Genomic DNA, 18,667 nt, shown 5'->3' with positions numbered 1-18,667 from the left:
AGTGATTTCTAACTCGTTTTCTTCAATCATTAACATCTTTTAACATGATTTCAACTCAAAATCAATGATTTTCATGAGGGAAATTGGGTGTTTTGGGTAGAATCTAGGGTTTTCAAAAATTGGGGATTTGGACCTCGATTTGAGGTTCGATTTCAAAACAAATTATATATTTGGGTTCGTGGGGGAATGGGTCATCGGGTTTTGGTTCGAATCTCGGGTTTTGACCATATGGGCCTGGGGGCAATTTTGACTTTTTGGGTAAAACTTTAGAAAACTCATTTTCATGTATTGGAGTTGATTCATTTAGCGTTTATTGATGTAATTAAGTAACTTGTGGCTAGATACGAGCAAGTTGGCGGTGGAATCAAGAGGTAAAGCGATAGTTGAGGCTTGAATTGTGTTCGTGACATCGAGGTAAGTGTTTGGTCTAACCATAGCTTAAGGGATTAGGAGTTGTGTCTTATTTGCTACATGTTAATTGTGGAGTACAACATATAGGCATTGTGACAAGTATCTATACATTGATGTCAAGCATACCCGTGAGTCTTGTATTATAATTGTTATGACTCCGTTGTGGTTTATTGCGCTTCATATGTTATTATCACCATTGTTCCCTTGCCGGGATGTTTGTTTGATATTATTGTTCCCTTGTCGGGATGTTTGTATTGATAGTATTGTTCCCTTGCCGGGATGTTGTTGAAATATCATTGTTCCCTTACCGGGAAGTTGTTATATTACTCTTGTTCCCTTGCCGGGATTCCTTGTGATTATTGTTGGCTTGTAACTGGGAGAGGGTGGTACGCCTACCACAAGATATAATAAAATGGGAGCGGGTGGTACGCCTACCACAAGATATAATGAAATGGGAGCGGGTGGTACGCCTACCACAAGATATAATAAAATGGGAGCAAGTGGTACGCCTACCACGAGATACATGAAATGGGAGCGGGTGGCACGCCTTCCACGAGATACAGAAAATGGGATCGGGTTGCACGCCTGCAACAAGATGTGAAAAGAAAGTGAAATTTGCCTTTGTTTTCTTTATTCTTGTTAGTGTTTGGATTTTGATTCCTTTATAGTTCTCTTGATATTATGTTTTACCTATCATTCTCCGAAGCATGTTTCCCCCTTCCATCTTTACTTGTTTATTCCTGCTTTACTTTCTGTTGTATATTATATAACTGCATAGGTTTATTTGATGGTCTGGTCCTAGTCTCGTCACTACTTTGCCGAGGTTAGGTTAGACACTTACCAGCACATGGGGTCGGTTGTGCTGATACTACACTCTGCACTATGTGCAGATCCCGGAGCAGCTCTTGGACCGTAGTTGGAAGCTACCTTCAGTCCACGCGGAGATCCATGATAGACATGTAGGCGTCCGCAGGCCCTAGCGTCTCCTCTATCTTTTATTTCCTGTTTCATCTTTTTGCTTCAGAAATAGTGTGTCTTTTATTCTCGGACCTTGTATTTAGCAGTCTTAGGCTGTCTGTGACACTAGGTTTTGGGTGATTAAGGCTTAAGTAGTTGTAATAGCTATAGAATCAGATATTTTATTGTTTTTCTTCCGCTTAATTAAATATTCCGATGTTTATACATTATCGCTATATATCTGTTAAAAAGAAATAATTGGTCAATGAAGTAATTAGATTAAAGGTTTGGCTTGCCTAGCTCACATTAGTAGGCGCTATCACGACCCCCGATGGTGGGAAATTCGGGTCGTGACAAGTTGGTATCAGAGCTCTAAGTTACATAGGTCTCACAGTTCACAGACAAGCTTAGTAGAGTCTGAGGGATCGGTACAGAGACGTTTATATTTATCCCCCAGAGGCTACAGAGTTAGGAAAAACTTCACATTCATTCTTTCCTATTGTGCGGTTTGGTTTCTCAACGTTGATTGAATTTCTACTCTGTTCTTTTGCAGATGGCGAGAACATATACTTCCTCATCCACTAACCAGCAGCCCGAACCCCCAGCAACAGCTCCCACAAGGGGCAGAGGGCGAGGCCGTGCTAGAGGCTGAGGTAGGGGTAGAGCTCAGCCACGAGCAGCAGCACCAGTGGCGGAGCCTCAGGTTGAGTTTGATGATGAGGTTCCGGCGCAGCAGTTCCAGTGGGCCCAACTCATGTCCCAGAGGGATTTATTGCTACCTCTGTCCTCCAAGATGCTCTGGTCGTCTAGTGGGCCATATGGAGAGTGTCACCCGGGCAGGTTTTCTTCATGTAGCACCAGCCGTCTCTCAGACTGGAGGAGGAGCCCAGACACCTACTACTCACACTCTAGAGCAGGTAGCTCCCCAGTTCCAAACTCCAACAGTTTAGCTAATTGGAACAGTTTAGCTAATTGGAACAGTTCAGCTGGGTGTGGTGGCTTAGACCGGTAATGGAGCAGCTATGTCTGCCGATGCTTTATGGAGGTTGGATAGGTTCACCAAGCTCTTTGCTAGTACTTTTAGCGGTGCTTCTACTGAGGATCCCCAAGATTATCTAGACAGCTGTCAAGAGGTTCTCAGGAACATGGGGATAGTTGAGACTAATGGGGCCGATTTTGCCACTTTTCACTTGTGTGGATCCACCAAGACTTGGTGGAGGGATTTCTGTTTGGCTAGACCAGCTGAATCGCCAGCTTTGACTTGGGAGCAGTTTATTCAGCTATTTCTGGAGAAGTTTCTCCCCATCACCCAGAGAGAGGCCTATCGGAGGCAGTTTGAGCATCTCTAGCAGGGTTCTGTTACCTAGTATAAGACCAGATTCATCGACTTGGCTCGTCATGCTCTTATCATACTTCCCACTAAGAGAGAGAGAGTGAGGAGGTTCATTGAGGGACTTATTCAGACGATTCATCTTTAGATGGCTAGAGAGACAAGGAGTGAGATTTCCTTCTAGGAGGCGGCCAGTATAGCCCGGAGAGTTGAGATGGTCCTATTGTAGGGAGGTGGTCATGGGTCTTACAAGAGGCCTCGTCATTCAGGCCGATTTAGTGGTACCTCGTCTGGAGGTAGGGATTCACATGGTAGAAGCCATCCTCCCAGGCCTTTTCAGTCAGCACTTCAGGTTTCTCATGGTGCTTCAGGTGGCCATGGTTCTTAGATGCAGTATTCTGATCAGCAGTCCTACAGTGCACCACCGGCTCCTATCAGTGCACCACTGCTTCAGAGTTTCCAGGGTCGGCAGCCCCAACAGCCGATGGCTTGTTTTACTTGTGGCGACATGAGGTACATTGCTAGGTATTGCCCTCGAGCACCGAGTAGCTCTCAGCATCAGGGTTCCCGCGCCATGGTTCTGGCACCAAGTGTTCCACAGCCCGCCCAGCCAGCTAGAGGTGGAGGTAGAGGTATTAGAGGTAGAGCTCAGGCCGCTAGAGGTGGAGGCCAACCAGCAGCAGGCCATCCCAGAGATGTAGTTCAGGGTGGCGAGGCCCAGCCCCGATGTTATGCTCTTCCAGCTAGGCCCGAGGCTGATGCTTCCGATGCAGTTATTACATGTATGGTTCTGGTTTGTGATAGAGATGCTTCAGTGTTATTTGATCTAGGGTCTACGTACTCGTATGTGTCCTCTTATTTTGCACCATATCTGGCCATACCTAGCGATTCTTTGAGTGATCCTGTTTATGTGTCTACACCGGTGGGTGATTTTATTATGGTAAATCGAGTCCATCGTTCATGTATAGTTGTGATTGGAGGACTTGAGACTCGTGTAGATTTGCTTCTTTTGGACATGATCGATTTCGATGTCATATTAGGGACGGACTGGTTATCACCTTACCACACTATCTTGGACTGTCATGCCAAGACTGTGACCTTAGCTTTGCCGGGTTTGCCTCGTTTAGAGTGGAGAGGGACTCCTGATCATTCTACTTGTAGTGTTATCTCTTATGTGAAGGCTCGACATATGGTCGAGAAGGGGTGTTTGGCCTCTTTGGCATATGTTCGTAATTCTAGTGCTGAGGTTCCTTCTATTGATTCTGTGCCCATTGTTCGTGAGTTTCCTAAGGTATTCCTTTCATACCTGCCAGGTATGCCACCCGACAGGGATATTGACTTTTGCATTGATTTGGCTTCGGGCACTCAGCCCATTTCTATCCCGTTGTATCGTATGGCCCCGCCTGAGTTGAAAGAGTTGAAGGAGTAGTTGCAAGACTTGCTTGAAAAAGCTTTCAATAGGCCTAGTGTTTTTCCTTAGGGTGCGCCGGTGTTGTTTGTTAAGAAGAAGGATGGATCGACGAGAAAGTGTTTTGATTACCAGCAGTTGAACAAGGTTACAATAAAGAATAAGTATCCATTACCGAGGATTGATGATTTGTTTGATCAGCTTCAGGGTGCCAAGGTATTTTTGAAGATTGACTTGAGATCTGGCTACCATCAGTTGGGGATTAGGGCATCCGATATCTATAAGACAGCTTTCCACACTCGGTACGGGGATTATGAGTTCTTGGTGATGTCATTTGGGTTGACGATTGCCCCAACAACTTTTATGGATTTGATGAACCAAGTGTTCAGGCCTTACTTGGATTCGTTCATGATAGTCTTCATTGATGATACTTTGATATATTCCCGCAACCGAGAAGAGCACGAGCAGCATCTTAGAGTGGTTCTTCAGACCTTGAGGGATAGTAAGTTATATGCTAAGTTCTCAAAGTGTGAGTTCTGGTTGAATTCAGTTGCATTCCTGGGTCATGTTGTATCAACAGAGGGTATTCAGGTTAATCCGAAGAAGATTGAGGCAGTCAAGAACTGACCTAGACCAATATCAGCTACAGAGATTCAGAGTTTCTTGGGATTGGCAGGCTACTATCGTCAGTTCGTGGAGGGGTTTTCATCTATCGCAACCCCGATGACCAGGTTGACCTAGAAGGGTGCCTAGTTCAGATGGTCGGATGAGTGTGAGGCGAGCTTCCAGAAGCTCAAGACAGCTCTGACTACGGCACCGGTGTTGGTTTTGCCCATAGGTTCAGGGCTTTATACAGTTTATTGTGATGTGTCTCGCATTGGACTTGGTGCGGTGTTGATGCGGGATGGAAAGGTCATTGCCTATGCTTCGCGGCAGTTGAAGATTCATGAGAAGAACTATCCAGTTCATGATTTGGAGTTGGCAGCCATTGTTCACACGTTGAAGATTTTGAGGTATTATCTGTATGGCATGGCATGTAAGGTGTTCACGGATCACAAGAGTCTGTAGTATTTTTTCAAGCAAAAGGAGTTGAATTTGAGGTAGAGAAGATGGTTGGAGTTGTTGAAAGACTATGATATCACCATCTTATATCATTCGGGAAAGGCCAATATGGTGGCCGATGCTTTGAGTAGGAAGTCATCCAGTATAGGCAGTCTTGCTTATATTCCGGTCGGTGAGAGACCGCTTGCTTTGGATGTTCAAGATTTGGCCAATCGGTTCGTGAGGTTGGATGTTTCTTAGCCCAATCGTGTGTTAGTTTGCACGATCGCTCGTTCTTCTTTATTGGAGCGTATCCGTGATTGGCAGTATGATGATCCCCATTTATGTGTCCTTAGAGACACGGTGCAGCACGGAGGTGCCAAGCAAGTTACCTTAGGTGATGATGGAGTTTTGAGATTGCAGGGTCGAGTTTGTGTGCCTAATGTGGATAGGCTTCCAGAATTGATTTTGGAGGAGGCCTACAGCTCCCGATACTCTATTCATCCGGGCGCCGTGAAGATGTATCAGGATTTGCGGTAGCATTATTGGTGGCGGAGAATGAAGAAGGATATCATTGCATATGTGGCTCGGTGTTTGAATTGTCAGCAGGTGAAGTACGAACATCAGAGGCCCGGTGGTTCATTTCAGAGGATTGAGCTTCCCGAGTGGAAGTGGGAGCAGATCACTATGGATTTCATTGTTGGACTCCCACAGACTCGGAGGAAGTTCGATGCAGTGTGGGTTAGTGTTGATAGGCTGACCAAGTCAGCGCATTTCATTCCTATGGCAGTTTCCTATTCTTCCGAGAGGTTAGCTGAGATCTATATCCGGGATATTTTTCGTCTTCATGGTATGCCCAAGTCTATCATTTCGAATCGAGGTACGCAGTTTATCTCCCATTTCTAGAGAGCAGTTCAGCGTGAATTGGGCACACGAGTTGAGTTGAGCACAATGTTTCATCCTCAAACAGACGAGCAGTCCGAGCGAACTATTCAAATTTTGGAGGATATGCTCTGAGCATGTGTCATTGACTTTGGAGGCTCGTGGGATCATTTTTTGCCTTTAACAGAGTTTGCCTACAGCAACAACTACTAGTCAAGTATCCAGATGGCTCCTTATGAGGCTTTGTATGGTAGGCAGTGTCGGTCGCCGGTTGGATGGTTTGAGCCGGGAGAGGCTCGGTTGTTGGGTACGGATCTGGTTCAGGATGCCTTGGACAAGTTCAAGATTATCCAGGATAGGCTTCGTACAGCTCAGTCCAGGTAAAAGAGCTATGCCGACCGCAAGGTTCGAGATTTGGCTTTCATGGTCGGTGAGCGGGTATTGCTTCGAGTGTTGCCTATGAAGGGCGTGATGAGATTTGGGAAGAGGGGCAAGCTTAGCCCTAGGTTCATTGGCCCATTTGAAATTCTTGATCGAGTGGGAGAGGTGGCTTATAGACTTACGTTGCCGCCGAGCTTATCGGCCGTGCATCTAGTGTTTCATGTGTCCATGCTTCGGAAGTATCACGACAATCCATCCCACGTGTTAGATTTCCGCACTGTCCAGTTGGACAAGGACTTGTCTTATGAGGAGGAGCCGGTAGCTATTCTAAACCGGTAGGTTCGTCAGTTGAGATCGAAAAGTTTTCCTTCTGTTCGTGTCTAGTAGAGAGGTCAGCCCGCTGAGGCATCGACTTGGGAGTCCGAGTCCGATATGCGGAGCCATTATCCCCATCTTTTTCCCGACTCAGGTACTTCTTTTTTATGTCCGTTTGAGGATAAACGGTTGTTTGAGAGGTGGGGAATATGATGACCCAAAAGAGTCATCACTTGTATTGCAAGTGAATTTAGTGTTCTGAGGCCTAAAAACCTCCTTTTACCCCACCTTGATTTACGTGCGTGGTCCAGACCTATATCCGGAAAGCCTTCTATGTGAAAATATGAGAAATATAAATTTTTAGAGTTAAAAATTTGATTATGGTTGACTTTGGTCAACATTTTGAGCAAACGGACCTGGATCCGTCTTCCAACGATCCTGGGAGGTCCGTAGTAATGGGACTTGGGCGTATGCCCGGAGATGAATTCCGAGGTCCTAAGCTTTAGAAATCAATTTTTGAAAGAAATTATTTTACTGAATTATCTAAGAAATGAAGAAAATAATTAATGTTTGAAACTATTGTTATCGAGCCCGTAGTTTGGTTCCAGATCATGGTACAAACTTGTTATAGTATTTGAAAGATAATGGTGAAATTTGGTGAAAATGGAGTTTATTTGACGTGAGTTGGACTTCCTTTTGAAGAGTTATTGACTTTGAGAGTTCTTGATGAAAATGTTGAATTTAGAGGTTTACTTCATGATTTTACATGTTATTTTGATGTTGTGATCACACGAGTAGGTCCATATGATGTTTGTGAGTTAGTATGCACACTTGGTTTGGAGTTTCGAGGGCTCGGGTGAGTTTCGGGTAGGATCCGGGATGTCTTAGGCTTAAAAACATAGTTGTTGCAGGTTCAGAGAAGTGGAAGGCCTCTGAACAAACCCGTGCGATCCGCACAAAATGGAGTGCTATCGCGGAGGGGCCTGTGCGGCCGCACCAAATTCTGTGCGGTCCGCGGTGAAGAACATTTCACTAGTCCGAATTCGGAAGCCTATATCTTTTGATCTACAAGGAATTTTGAGATGATTCAAAAATGAAAGTTGTAGTCCTTCGTGTCTAGTTTCCAGAAAGTAAAGAAATCTCAATTTGGACATCTGTAGAGTAAGTTATGGCCAAAATACTAAAGCATGTCACTACAGTCCATAGGGAGAGCTGTGCGACCGCATTCGATTTTATGCGGTCCGCACAGTGGGTCTGAGAGGGGTATATTAAGATGAGATATCAGTTATTTTTCATTTTTCAAAACCCCATAAACATAAGAGGCGATTTTTCAAACAACCTTTCTTCTCGAAAATATTGGTAAGTGATTTCTAACTCGTTTTCTTCAATCATTAACATCTTTTCACATGATTTCAACTCAAAATCAATGATTTTCATGGGGGAAATTGGGTGTTTTGGGTAGAACCTAGGGTTTTCAAAAATTAGGGATTTGGACCTTGATTTGAGGTCCGATTTCAAAATAAATTATATAATTGGGTTCATGGGGGAATAGGTAATCGGGTTTTGGTTCGAACCTCATGTTTTGACCATGTGGGCCCGGGGGCGATTTTTTAATTTTTGGGTAAAACTTTAAAAAACTCATTTTCATGCATTGGGGTTGATTCATTTAGCGTTTATTGATGTAATTAAGTAACTTGTGGCTAGATACGAGCGAGTTGGTAGTGGAATCAAGAGGTAAAACAACAGTTAAGGCTTGAATTGTGTTCGTGACATCGAGGTAACTGTTTGGTCTAATCTTAGCTTGAGGGATTAGGAGTTGTGTCTTATTTGCTACATGTTAATTGTGGAGTACAACATATAGGCATGGTGACGAGTATCTATACGTAGGTGTAAAGCATGCCCGTGAGTCTTGTATTATAATTGTTATGACTCCGTTGTAGTTTATTGTGCTTCATATATTATTATCACCATTGTTCCCTTACCAGGATGTTTGTTTGATATTATTGTTCCCTTACCAGGATGTTTGTTTTGATAGTATTATTCCCCTGACGGGATGTTGTTGAAATATCATTGTTCCCTTGCCGGGAAGTTGTTATATTGCTCTTGTTCCCTTGCCAGGATTCCTTGTGATTATTGTTGGCTTGTAACTGGGAGCAGGTGGTACACCTACCACAAGATATAATGAAATGGGAGCGGGTGGTACGCCTACCACAAGATATAATGAAATGGGAGCGGTTGGTACGCCTACCACAAGATATAATGAAATGGGAGCGGGTGGTACGCCTACCACAAGATATAATGAAAAGGGAGTGGTAGTACGCCTACCATGAGATACATGAAATGGGAGCGGGTGGTACGCCTGCCACGAGATATAGGAAATGCGATCAGATTGCACGCCTGCAACAAAATGTGAAAAGAAAGTGAAATCTACCTTTGTTTTCCTTATTCTTGTTAGTGGTTGGATTTTGATTCCTTTATAGTTCTTTGGATATTCTGTTTTACCTATAATTCCCCAAAGCATTTTCCCCCTCCCATCTTTACTTGTTTATTCCTGCTTTATTTTCCGTTGTATATTATATAACTGCATAGGTTTATTTGGTGGTCTGGTCCTAGCCTCGTCACTACTTTGCCTAGGGTAGGCTAGACATTTACCAGCACATGGGGTCGGTTGTGCTGATACTACACACTATGCACTACGTGCAGATCCCAGAGCAGCTCTTGGACCGTAGTTGGAGGCTACCTTCAGTCCACGCGGAGATCCAAGGTAGAACTGTAGGCGTCCGCAGGTCATGGTGTCTCCTCTATCTTTTATTTCCTGTTTCATCTTTTTTGCTTCAGAAACAGCGTGGCTTTTATTCTCGGACCTTGTATTTAGCAGTCTTAGACTGTTTGTGACACTGTGACACCAGGTTTTGGGTGAATAAGGCTTAAGTAGTTGTAATAGCTACAGAATCAGATATTTTATTATTTTTCTTCCGCTTAATTAAATATTCCGCTGTTTATACATTATCGCTTTATATCTGTTAAAAAAAATAATTGGTTAATGAAGTAATTAGATTAAAGGTTTGGCTTGCCTAGCTCACATTAGTAGGTACCATCATGACTCCCGAGGGTGGGAAATCCGGGTCGTAACATTTATTTGCCTAAATGAAAGAGGTTATCTTTAGATTTGATCGAGCTAATATGCCCAACTGAGTTGTGGTAACATGGGTAGGTGCACGAGGTGTTAAGCAGTGATTTCAGACTACTTCAGTGCAATTCTCAGCACGTTCGAGGACGAATGTATGTTTAAGTGGGAGAAAATGTAACGATCTGATCGGTCATTTTGAGCTCTAGCGTGTTGTTCAGTGGTTTGAGACCCTGAGTAGCTTCACTTCAGGTATTATGACTTGTACGCATGGTCGGAATTGAATTCTGGGAAGTTTGGAGTTGATTTGGAGAGAGAATTCTCATTTCGGAAGCTTTAAGTTAAAAGAATTGACTAAAATTGCATTTTTGAGTAAACGACCTCGGAATCGGGATTCAAAGGTTCCAGCAGGTTCGTATGATGATTTTGGACTTGGGCGTATATCCGAATCGGGTTTTAGAAGATCCGAGAATGTTTTGGCACCTATTGTGGAAGTTAGCATTTTTGGAAGAATTTCATAAGTTTGGGTTGAAGTGCATTTCAGTGTTATCGATGTCCGTTTGGGATTCCAAGTCTGGGAATAGCTCCGTATGGTGATTCTAGTGTTGGTAGCGTGATCGGAAGTGAATTCAGAGGTCCGTGGGTCATTTTGGAGTCATTTGGCTAAAGTTGGAGATTTGAAGGTTTTTGAGAAGTTTGACCAGAACTATACCTTTTGATATCGATGTCGGATTCCAATTCCGGAAGTTGGATTAGGTCTATAATATTGAATATGACTTGTGTGCAAAATTTGAGGTCAATCAGACGTAATTTGATAGGTTTAAACATCGAAAGTAGAAGTTTGAAATTTTAAAGTTCATTAAGCTTGAATAGGAGTGCGATTCATGGTTTTAGCATTGTTTGACATGATTTGAGGCTTTGAGCAGGTCCGTGTTATGTTATGGGACTGAGTTGTGTGATTGGACGGGGTCCCAGGGGCCTCGGGTGTGTTTCGGGTTGTATTGCGCTCTTATTTTATGTTTCAACGTCGCTTTGTTTTGGGAATAAAGAGTACCACATTAAGCAAATGAGATCCAAATTTATTTTTTATTGAACTATTAGATCAGTATCGTAATTATGGATCAAATTTGAATATCGTATGAGGAAGTTATGCTCATTTTTGTTTCGGAAAAAAACTGCTCGTTCTGGTGTGGTCGCAATTGCGAATATTTCCATCGCAATTGCGATGCCTAGTTCGCAATTGCGAACTTTTTGTCGCAAATGCGACCTTTTCCAGCCCTTCCTTGTTCGCAATTGCAAAGGCTTTCTTCGCTTGCGAACCCTGGATCGCAAATGCGACATTTGCAGCTTGTTTTTAGCTGTCTAACTCGGGTTTTTGCTTTATTTTATCATATTTTGAACCCTAGGTCCGAGAGTGGGTGATTTTGAGAGAGGATTTTCATATCAAATCATTGGATAAGTGCCTCTAACAAATTTTCAATTATATTTTGTGATTATACATTAGATTTAACATCAAAATTCATAAGAATCTAAAGGAAAATTTGGGTTTTAAAGAAAAACCTAGAAATTGAGATTTTTGGATTTTGACCACGATTTTGAGCATGGAATTGAGAATAAATTATATATTTGAGTTCCCGAGGTCATGGGTAAACTTTATCCTCGAAAAATTTCGGAAGGGGCCGAGGGCAATTTTATCAACTTTTCGATCGGAGTTAGAAATTGTTATAAATTGTACTATATTGAGTAATTGAACACATATTAATGGGTTTACATGATTATTGGCTAGTTTTGGATATTTTGCATCGATTTGAGTCTTCGAAAGGGCGTGGAATGCCGGTTATGGAACTTCGGAGTGACGTGAGTCTCCTTTCTAACCTTGTAAGAGGGAATTAACCCCATAGGTGAACCAAATTAATATGTGCCTCTATTTGTGGGGGCTACGTATGCACGATGTGACGAGAGTCCGTACGTATCTACTAGCTATCCCTATGTCCGGATAGTTTTAGGTTTACACCATGCCTTGTTGATATTGTTGTTGATTTATGTTTATTGTTCGCCTTGAGAAGAAGCGAGATTGAGTTTGCTTAGTAAATCTCTTGAAAAGAGTTGAAATTGAGGAATTTGAGATCTTAAAAGTTTTTATTTGAACTTTGTATTTTTGAAATGAATTAAAGGAATATTATAATAGCTTAAGAAATCTATGTTTAACCGTATCCCATGTATGTTTCGCTAGCGGGGTAATTTCCTTAAGAAGCTACAAGCTGAATTTCCCTTATTTTGAAAAGAATCAAGAAAGAGATATGATTTTAATGTTAAATTTATATTTGACCGTGTCGCAAGTATGATCCGCGAGCGGGGTGATTTTTTAAATATATATTTTATCGCGTCGCACGTATGATTCACGAGCGGGGTATTTTCTTATACTACACTTATGGGATCAGGCCGTTCATCTCAGCAGGATTTATGTACCACACTCTCATGGGAACGGGCCATTCGCCTCGGTAGGTTAATAGATGCATTTATGGTTCGCGTCGTTCGACCCTCGACAGTGCACATTTTTCTTTTATGTTGGATCGGGCTGCACGCCTCGACATTTCCTATATATATATATATATATATATATATATATATATATATATATGAGAGAGAGAGAGAGAGAGAGAGAGAGAGAGAGAGAGAGAGAGAGAGACACATCATTCTTATGGGACTCTTGCTTAACATTTGGCTAGCAGCCAGTGTATCGGAGGATCTTTCCCTGATTTGAAACTTGTAACAACCATTTTATGAAAGCCACTATACTTTTATGTATATGTTCCGGTTACGGAGGGAACATGCTAGTTGAGAGATTGAGTATAGTCATAAAGAAGGGAATTGTTTCATGTATTTTATACATGTTTGTTTAATATGTTTACTCTGCTTCGTATTTATTCACTTTTTTACTAACCACTAATAAGTGTCGAAGTTGACCTCTCGTCACTACCTCTTCGAGGTTAGATGGGATACTTAATGAGTACACGTTGTTTTTGTACTCATGCTACACTTGCTATGCATTTTTGTTGCACATGCACATGTTTGTCTTATAGCTTAGTTCGGCGCAGTGGTATGGTTGATACGGAGACAGGGTGAGCTGCATTTCTCGAGACGGTCCATAGCCAGCAGAGTATCCTTCAGAGTAGTGTATTGTATTTTTTTACGGTCCAATTTGCATTCCGGACGGTTAGTGTATTACATTATTTCCTAGAAATTGCTCATGCACTTGTGACACCGGGTTCTGGGATGAGTAATAGATTATTCAGTATTTAGGTTTGTTAAAGACACCATTATTTATTCAGTAAAATTCTTTATTAATTGTTTAATGTTTAAAAAGGAATGATTTCAAAATAGTAAAACAAGAAATTTTTAGTTATTTGGTGTTGGCTTGCCTAACCGTGGTGTCCAGCGCCATCACGATCCTTGGTGGATTTTGGGTCGCGATAGTTCAAATGTCAAATCCTAATAGGCTACCAACTATGTATCCATGTAATATATAATCGACCGTTGAATGGCCTAAGAAACTCTTTTCTTCTTTCATTCAATCGCGCTGGCCAAGATCTTAGTTTGGTCGTTTATAATTCATGACAGTATGGAGCTTAAACTCATTATTAAGAGTTGTCAGATTTCATCTTGATCAGTCACTAATTCTACAAGCATTTGATCATGCACAATATCCTTTCAGCTATCATCCTAGGGCCATAACTGTCTAGTATCAAAGCACAATAAATAACTTGTAAATTACTATGACGATCTTAAGCTAAAGGAAATTCTTACATCACATTCTTCAGGAGAATATCCTATTGACAGTAAAAGGAAATTCTTACATCACATTCTTCAAGAGAATATCCTATTGACAGTTTATAGTAGTTCTAACTATCAGGAATTATCCAATGAGTCGGTCCAATGATCATATCTCCATATGCATCATCTATCTATGTGATTTAATTAACGAGATCACTAATTTTTATCCCATAAAAACGGTCACACAAATATTGATCTAACCCGATTACTAATGTCCAAATTAATAATCTTATGATCAAGAACAAATTTAGGTTAAATTATAAGAAACTTCACTTATCATGATATCCATCACATTGTCAAGTCTCAAAATTTAGTCAAGGACACTATCAAATAAGTCAAACAATTAATAACAATGATAAAAGAATATCAAATGTCATATATATTTTATATCAAATAACATTCACAAATTATGTTCAAATCATCAAATATGAGATTGGATCTAGGGCGTATCTACTATATCTCTAACGGAAGGAGTGTCGACCGATATTAACGATTTTAGTATCAGTTAGTTCATACTTATTCTTTATGGACTTTACGTTTTTGGTTTCCTTGCTGATCGTTATATCCAAACTCGCTTTTCTCACTTGAATTAACAATATAATAATTTTGATTGAATTTATTAGTCGAAGCAAAAGACAATATACCTTGATATTCTCAATCATTTTCTAATTCAAGCAAAATTATTGAAATGAGTGCAATTTAATTCGTTCATATTCCATCATCATAATTTTTATTAGATTTTGATAAATAAAGAATTTCATTTAAATTACTAGTTTTTATTCTTTGGATGTGAATTAGATTAAGGAACTATAGTTATTTTATGCAGTTCAAATAAGAAATAATTCATATGAGTAAAAATCGTATTCAATTTTGAATATAAATATTAGGAGTTCCTACAAATAATTCAAATAAGAAAATATTAGTAATAATATTTTTAGTTAATTTTAAAGTGTTTAATATTAAAAAAATATTAATTGATAATTATATCTAATGCAAAATACGATATACGTGTTATCCTTCATTAATGATTACACGGTTTATATTAAAATAGCACATAAATATCCTTAAACTTTTGGTGCATATGTAAAAGATTAGAATTAATAATACTCATATGGTCAAAAAAATTACAAAATTTAGAATTTGAAAACATGTTTAATGGTGCTTAGGTGTTTAATTCAACAAAATTAAAATGAAGACAAAAACTTGAAAAAAGTTTTTCATTACATTACAATACTTAACGTGTCCAAAACTTTTTTTTTTTTTTTTTTTTACATGTAGTGCCATGATTTAAATCCATCCCGTTGGATATTCAAGAGAAGAAGCTGATAAACAACGCTAACTTTATGAATTTTATTAATAGAAACATGAAAGAGTTAGAATATTTAAGAAAAATAGTTACACAATTTTAATAAAGAAAAATGTATAAAATCTTATTCAATTTTAGATTCCTAAATGTTAGGAGTTTATACCTAGTTCAAATAAGAAAAAATTAATAAATAAGATTTAGTTAATTTTAAATTCATAAATATTAGGAAAATAATTACTATATTACAATTATAATTCTATCTAGTGTGAACTCAATTTTTAAAGGGTTAAAAAGGCGAACGATATTTCGGCAAGGTCTTCATACTTTTAATATAATATAGAATAATATAACTATAGATACAAATATATTGAAATGGACAAATTTATATTTTTACAGATATTAATTTCTCTCGTGGAAGAAAAAGGAATTTAAGCTAGCTTATTTCTACAAGATGCTTTTGAGATAATCTTAAATAGAACGATAAGCTTCGTTATGATTCATATAGTCGATTCTAATTGCTTAGAGTTAAGCCGATGTTATTGTTATAGTCTTGTAAATGTCAGCTTAATGCTGCATTAATTCATCTTTTTTAAAAAAAAATTGGGCCACATTTGTTTGCAAATTATGGAGATCTGAATCTTAATCTTTCAGATATCAAAGTGTGTGTGTTTTTTAGATCTTAATCTTAATCATTCAGATCTTAACAATTAAGTCTGTTTGTTTTTTTAATTTACAATCTCTTAATGGTTCTGAATAGATTATGGTAATTAAGATTTACAATAGAGTCTTAATATCATTAAGATGTTATATATTCAAGAATTTATGTAAAAATGATATTTACTATTACTCCTACACGTTCACCACTAACCACTATCACCATCATCATCTACCATTATAGATTACCACCACCCACTACCTACGATCCATTACAATCATCCTCAGCTACGACTACTACAGCTGCCAAGCAGGAATGTCAGTTGTCAGTACCACTAGTCATTATTCACAACCACCACCACCAACTATCATTACCACAACATTTATCAATAAGCACTATATATTACCATCACTAGTGACCACCACCATCACAACCACCATCACCGTTAACTACTACTGTCATCCACCATCTACTATTCATAATCACCATTCAATCAATATCAGTATATCACCATCAACTACTACCCAATCGACACCCACAGTCACTAGTATTAGACATCACCACCATTAACTATCATAAAAAATTTAAAAATATTTTATTAATATAATATTAGATTAATTAGTACTATATGATCTGAATTTATACTTCTTAATTTTCAGATAAAGACAAGTTTGTACATTCAGACGTAGAGTAAACAAAAAGTCTTAGTTATTTTCAGATCTTAATACAAGTAATATCTTAATATTTAGATGTGTATTTTTCAAATATTTTAATTTTAACGCATAAATTAGTATTCAAATTTATATTGAGACGTCTTAATATTAATAAAAATAATTTCTAGATAGAGAAATTGTCTTGCCGAGATAGATTCACGAACGGCCTCGCCGCTGCGCACGGCTTCAAGGCAAACATATATAAATGGTTAACTTTCAGTTTGATCTCTAAAGAATGGTCGGGTAACAATCAACACCGATGGGTCTCCTTGTCGAAAAATTCTCCCGCCAAATTCGTCGGATCTTTGCCGGCGGACAAACCAGATCACAACCCAAGAAAACTAGATATAAGTTCATCAAAAACGGAAGCGTGCTCTCCGTAGTCCAATCTCAGAAGATTTGGTTCTAATTCCAAGGAGATGACAAATTTTAAGACTGGAGGGAGTTGTACGACCAATTTTAATTTCTTCAATGAATTAGAGTAAAATGCTATTAGTCATGGTGTATTTTCACTCATGAAAACACCAATGGAATGTCGATTCTGTTAAGTAAAATCACAAAAACCAATTTTGTTATAAACATACTTATAATTATACATCATTTTAGTAATGATCAAAACAGATACATAGATAATCAAGTACAGGAGCAGATTGCTTAGTACATCACTTATTTAAGTAGTAGTTCTTTACGCTATATATATAGCGAAAGCCACTACCAAAACACACATACTTTCACCATACATGATAGCATCAAATTTGTCGTAAATTTATTCCTCCAAATCCTTAAGAGCCCAGTTGAACTTCTGGCTCTGGCTGTACTGACTAGGGTGGCTGCCACCATAACCATGACCATGATAATTCGTCGACCCCATGCCCATGGCTGATGACATATGGGTAGATTGTTGCATTCCACTACCATAGCCACCATCATTATGGACCATACTGGTGTTGCTTGAAAAGTTGGTGGAGTCATGGGGCATATGCGGCCCCTGATGTCCATGACTACCATAATGTCCGCCATGGCCATGGCCATGACCGCCATAGTGTCCGCCATGGTGTTGGCCACCATGACCCATCATCATGTGATTGTGAGTGGACTGACCATATGGCATGGTGGAATAGCCCGAAGGCCTTGTCATTTGCATAGAGCCGCCATGGCTGCTGTCGGAATAGCAGTTTTGCTCGTGAGCGTAGGATTGGTTCTTGGTCAACCCAAGTTGAGTTTGGAGAACCATCTTGAATATTTTTTGCTACTCCTAAAGATGTGAAGTTTTGAGTTTTTGCTTGGTGAGAATGTAATCTTAGCTGAGCTATATTTATAGAGTTTTGGGCATATCACGTCACGACTAGAGGAATGCATAATATATGGAGTAATAGACTAAAGGATTCTAATAAGATAAGAAAGGCATCTCATTCCCATTTCTAATATAGAAGTAATAAAATGGAGCATATTTTTGGGTCGTAGTCTTTTGCTCTTATGCATTAAAACAAGCACCAAACTTTGTTCCCCAATACCAACTTGACATGCATGGAATCCTTCTTTAGGCACGTACTCATCATTGGTAAACCTCATGAGTCAGGAATAGCAAAATACTAATTTGAGTGGTGCATTTTAATCCAGTTGTTACGAAGTGAAGCAAAATCACTACGCTTAATGAAGGACTTTCTAATCTTACTGTTAATGTGAAGTGACTTGGTGGCATCAAGATGATGGAGTTGATTTCTCGGAAGTTTTCTGAACTGCTACTTCCGTTTCAATTTAAACGAGCTAGTTTGATTCGATACGGAGTTTAAGAAAAAAGAAGAAACTTTTTAAAACGTGTGATCTTAAAAACTTAAGGGGTAAAAGCTTTGTAGAGCATGACATTTGTGTGGTTATAAAAGCTTCTCATTAACGGTAAAATGAAGAGTTTAATAAATTATTTTCAAATTTAGACATGTGTCATCTATTTTGGAACAAACTTAAAAGGAAAGTACCTCACCTAATTTGAAACGGACGGAGTAATAAAAATTGGTTAGGAAGTCACTCTACTATATTTTATAACAGAAAAGTAACTCAATTTTATCTTTTCACAACGTTAACTACTACAACCATTCACCATCCACTACTCATAATCACCATCATCAACCAATACCATCACCAACTACTACCCAGTTGACACTAGTATCGAAGCCAGAAAATTCAATAAAGGTGTTCAAAGTCTATTTTTAATCAATAACAAGTAATATTTTACCTTATACGTAGTATAATTTTTCGACGAAGGATGGTTAGTTGACCACCCTAGGGCCAACATAGCTTCGCCCTGGT

The 18,667-nt window shown here is 39.4% G+C and overlaps 1 protein-coding gene and 1 pseudogene across 1 annotated transcript; both read right to left on the bottom strand.

Moving 5' to 3' along the window:
* Window positions 1-14,956: 14,956 nt before the first annotated feature.
* LOC142165640 (small nucleolar RNA snoR97) lies at window positions 14,957-15,057 on the bottom strand (annotated as a pseudogene).
* A 1,870-nt stretch (window positions 15,058-16,927) lies between these two features.
* LOC107795387 (uncharacterized) lies at window positions 16,928-17,668 on the bottom strand. Its single transcript, XM_016618018.2, has one exon. The coding sequence runs from the start codon at window positions 17,592-17,594 to the stop codon at window positions 17,127-17,129; it is 468 nt and encodes a 155-aa protein (XP_016473504.2). The 5' UTR covers window positions 17,595-17,668; the 3' UTR covers window positions 16,928-17,126.
* Between the last annotated feature and the right edge of the window lie 999 nt (window positions 17,669-18,667).

The sequence above is a fragment of the Nicotiana tabacum genome, chromosome 10 (assembly GCF_000715075.1).
Source record: "Nicotiana tabacum cultivar K326 chromosome 10, ASM71507v2, whole genome shotgun sequence".
Lineage (NCBI taxonomy): Eukaryota > Viridiplantae > Streptophyta > Magnoliopsida > Solanales > Solanaceae > Nicotiana > Nicotiana tabacum.
The sequence above is the reverse complement of the archived record's forward strand: the minus strand, read 5'-3'. Positions and strand labels throughout refer to the sequence as shown.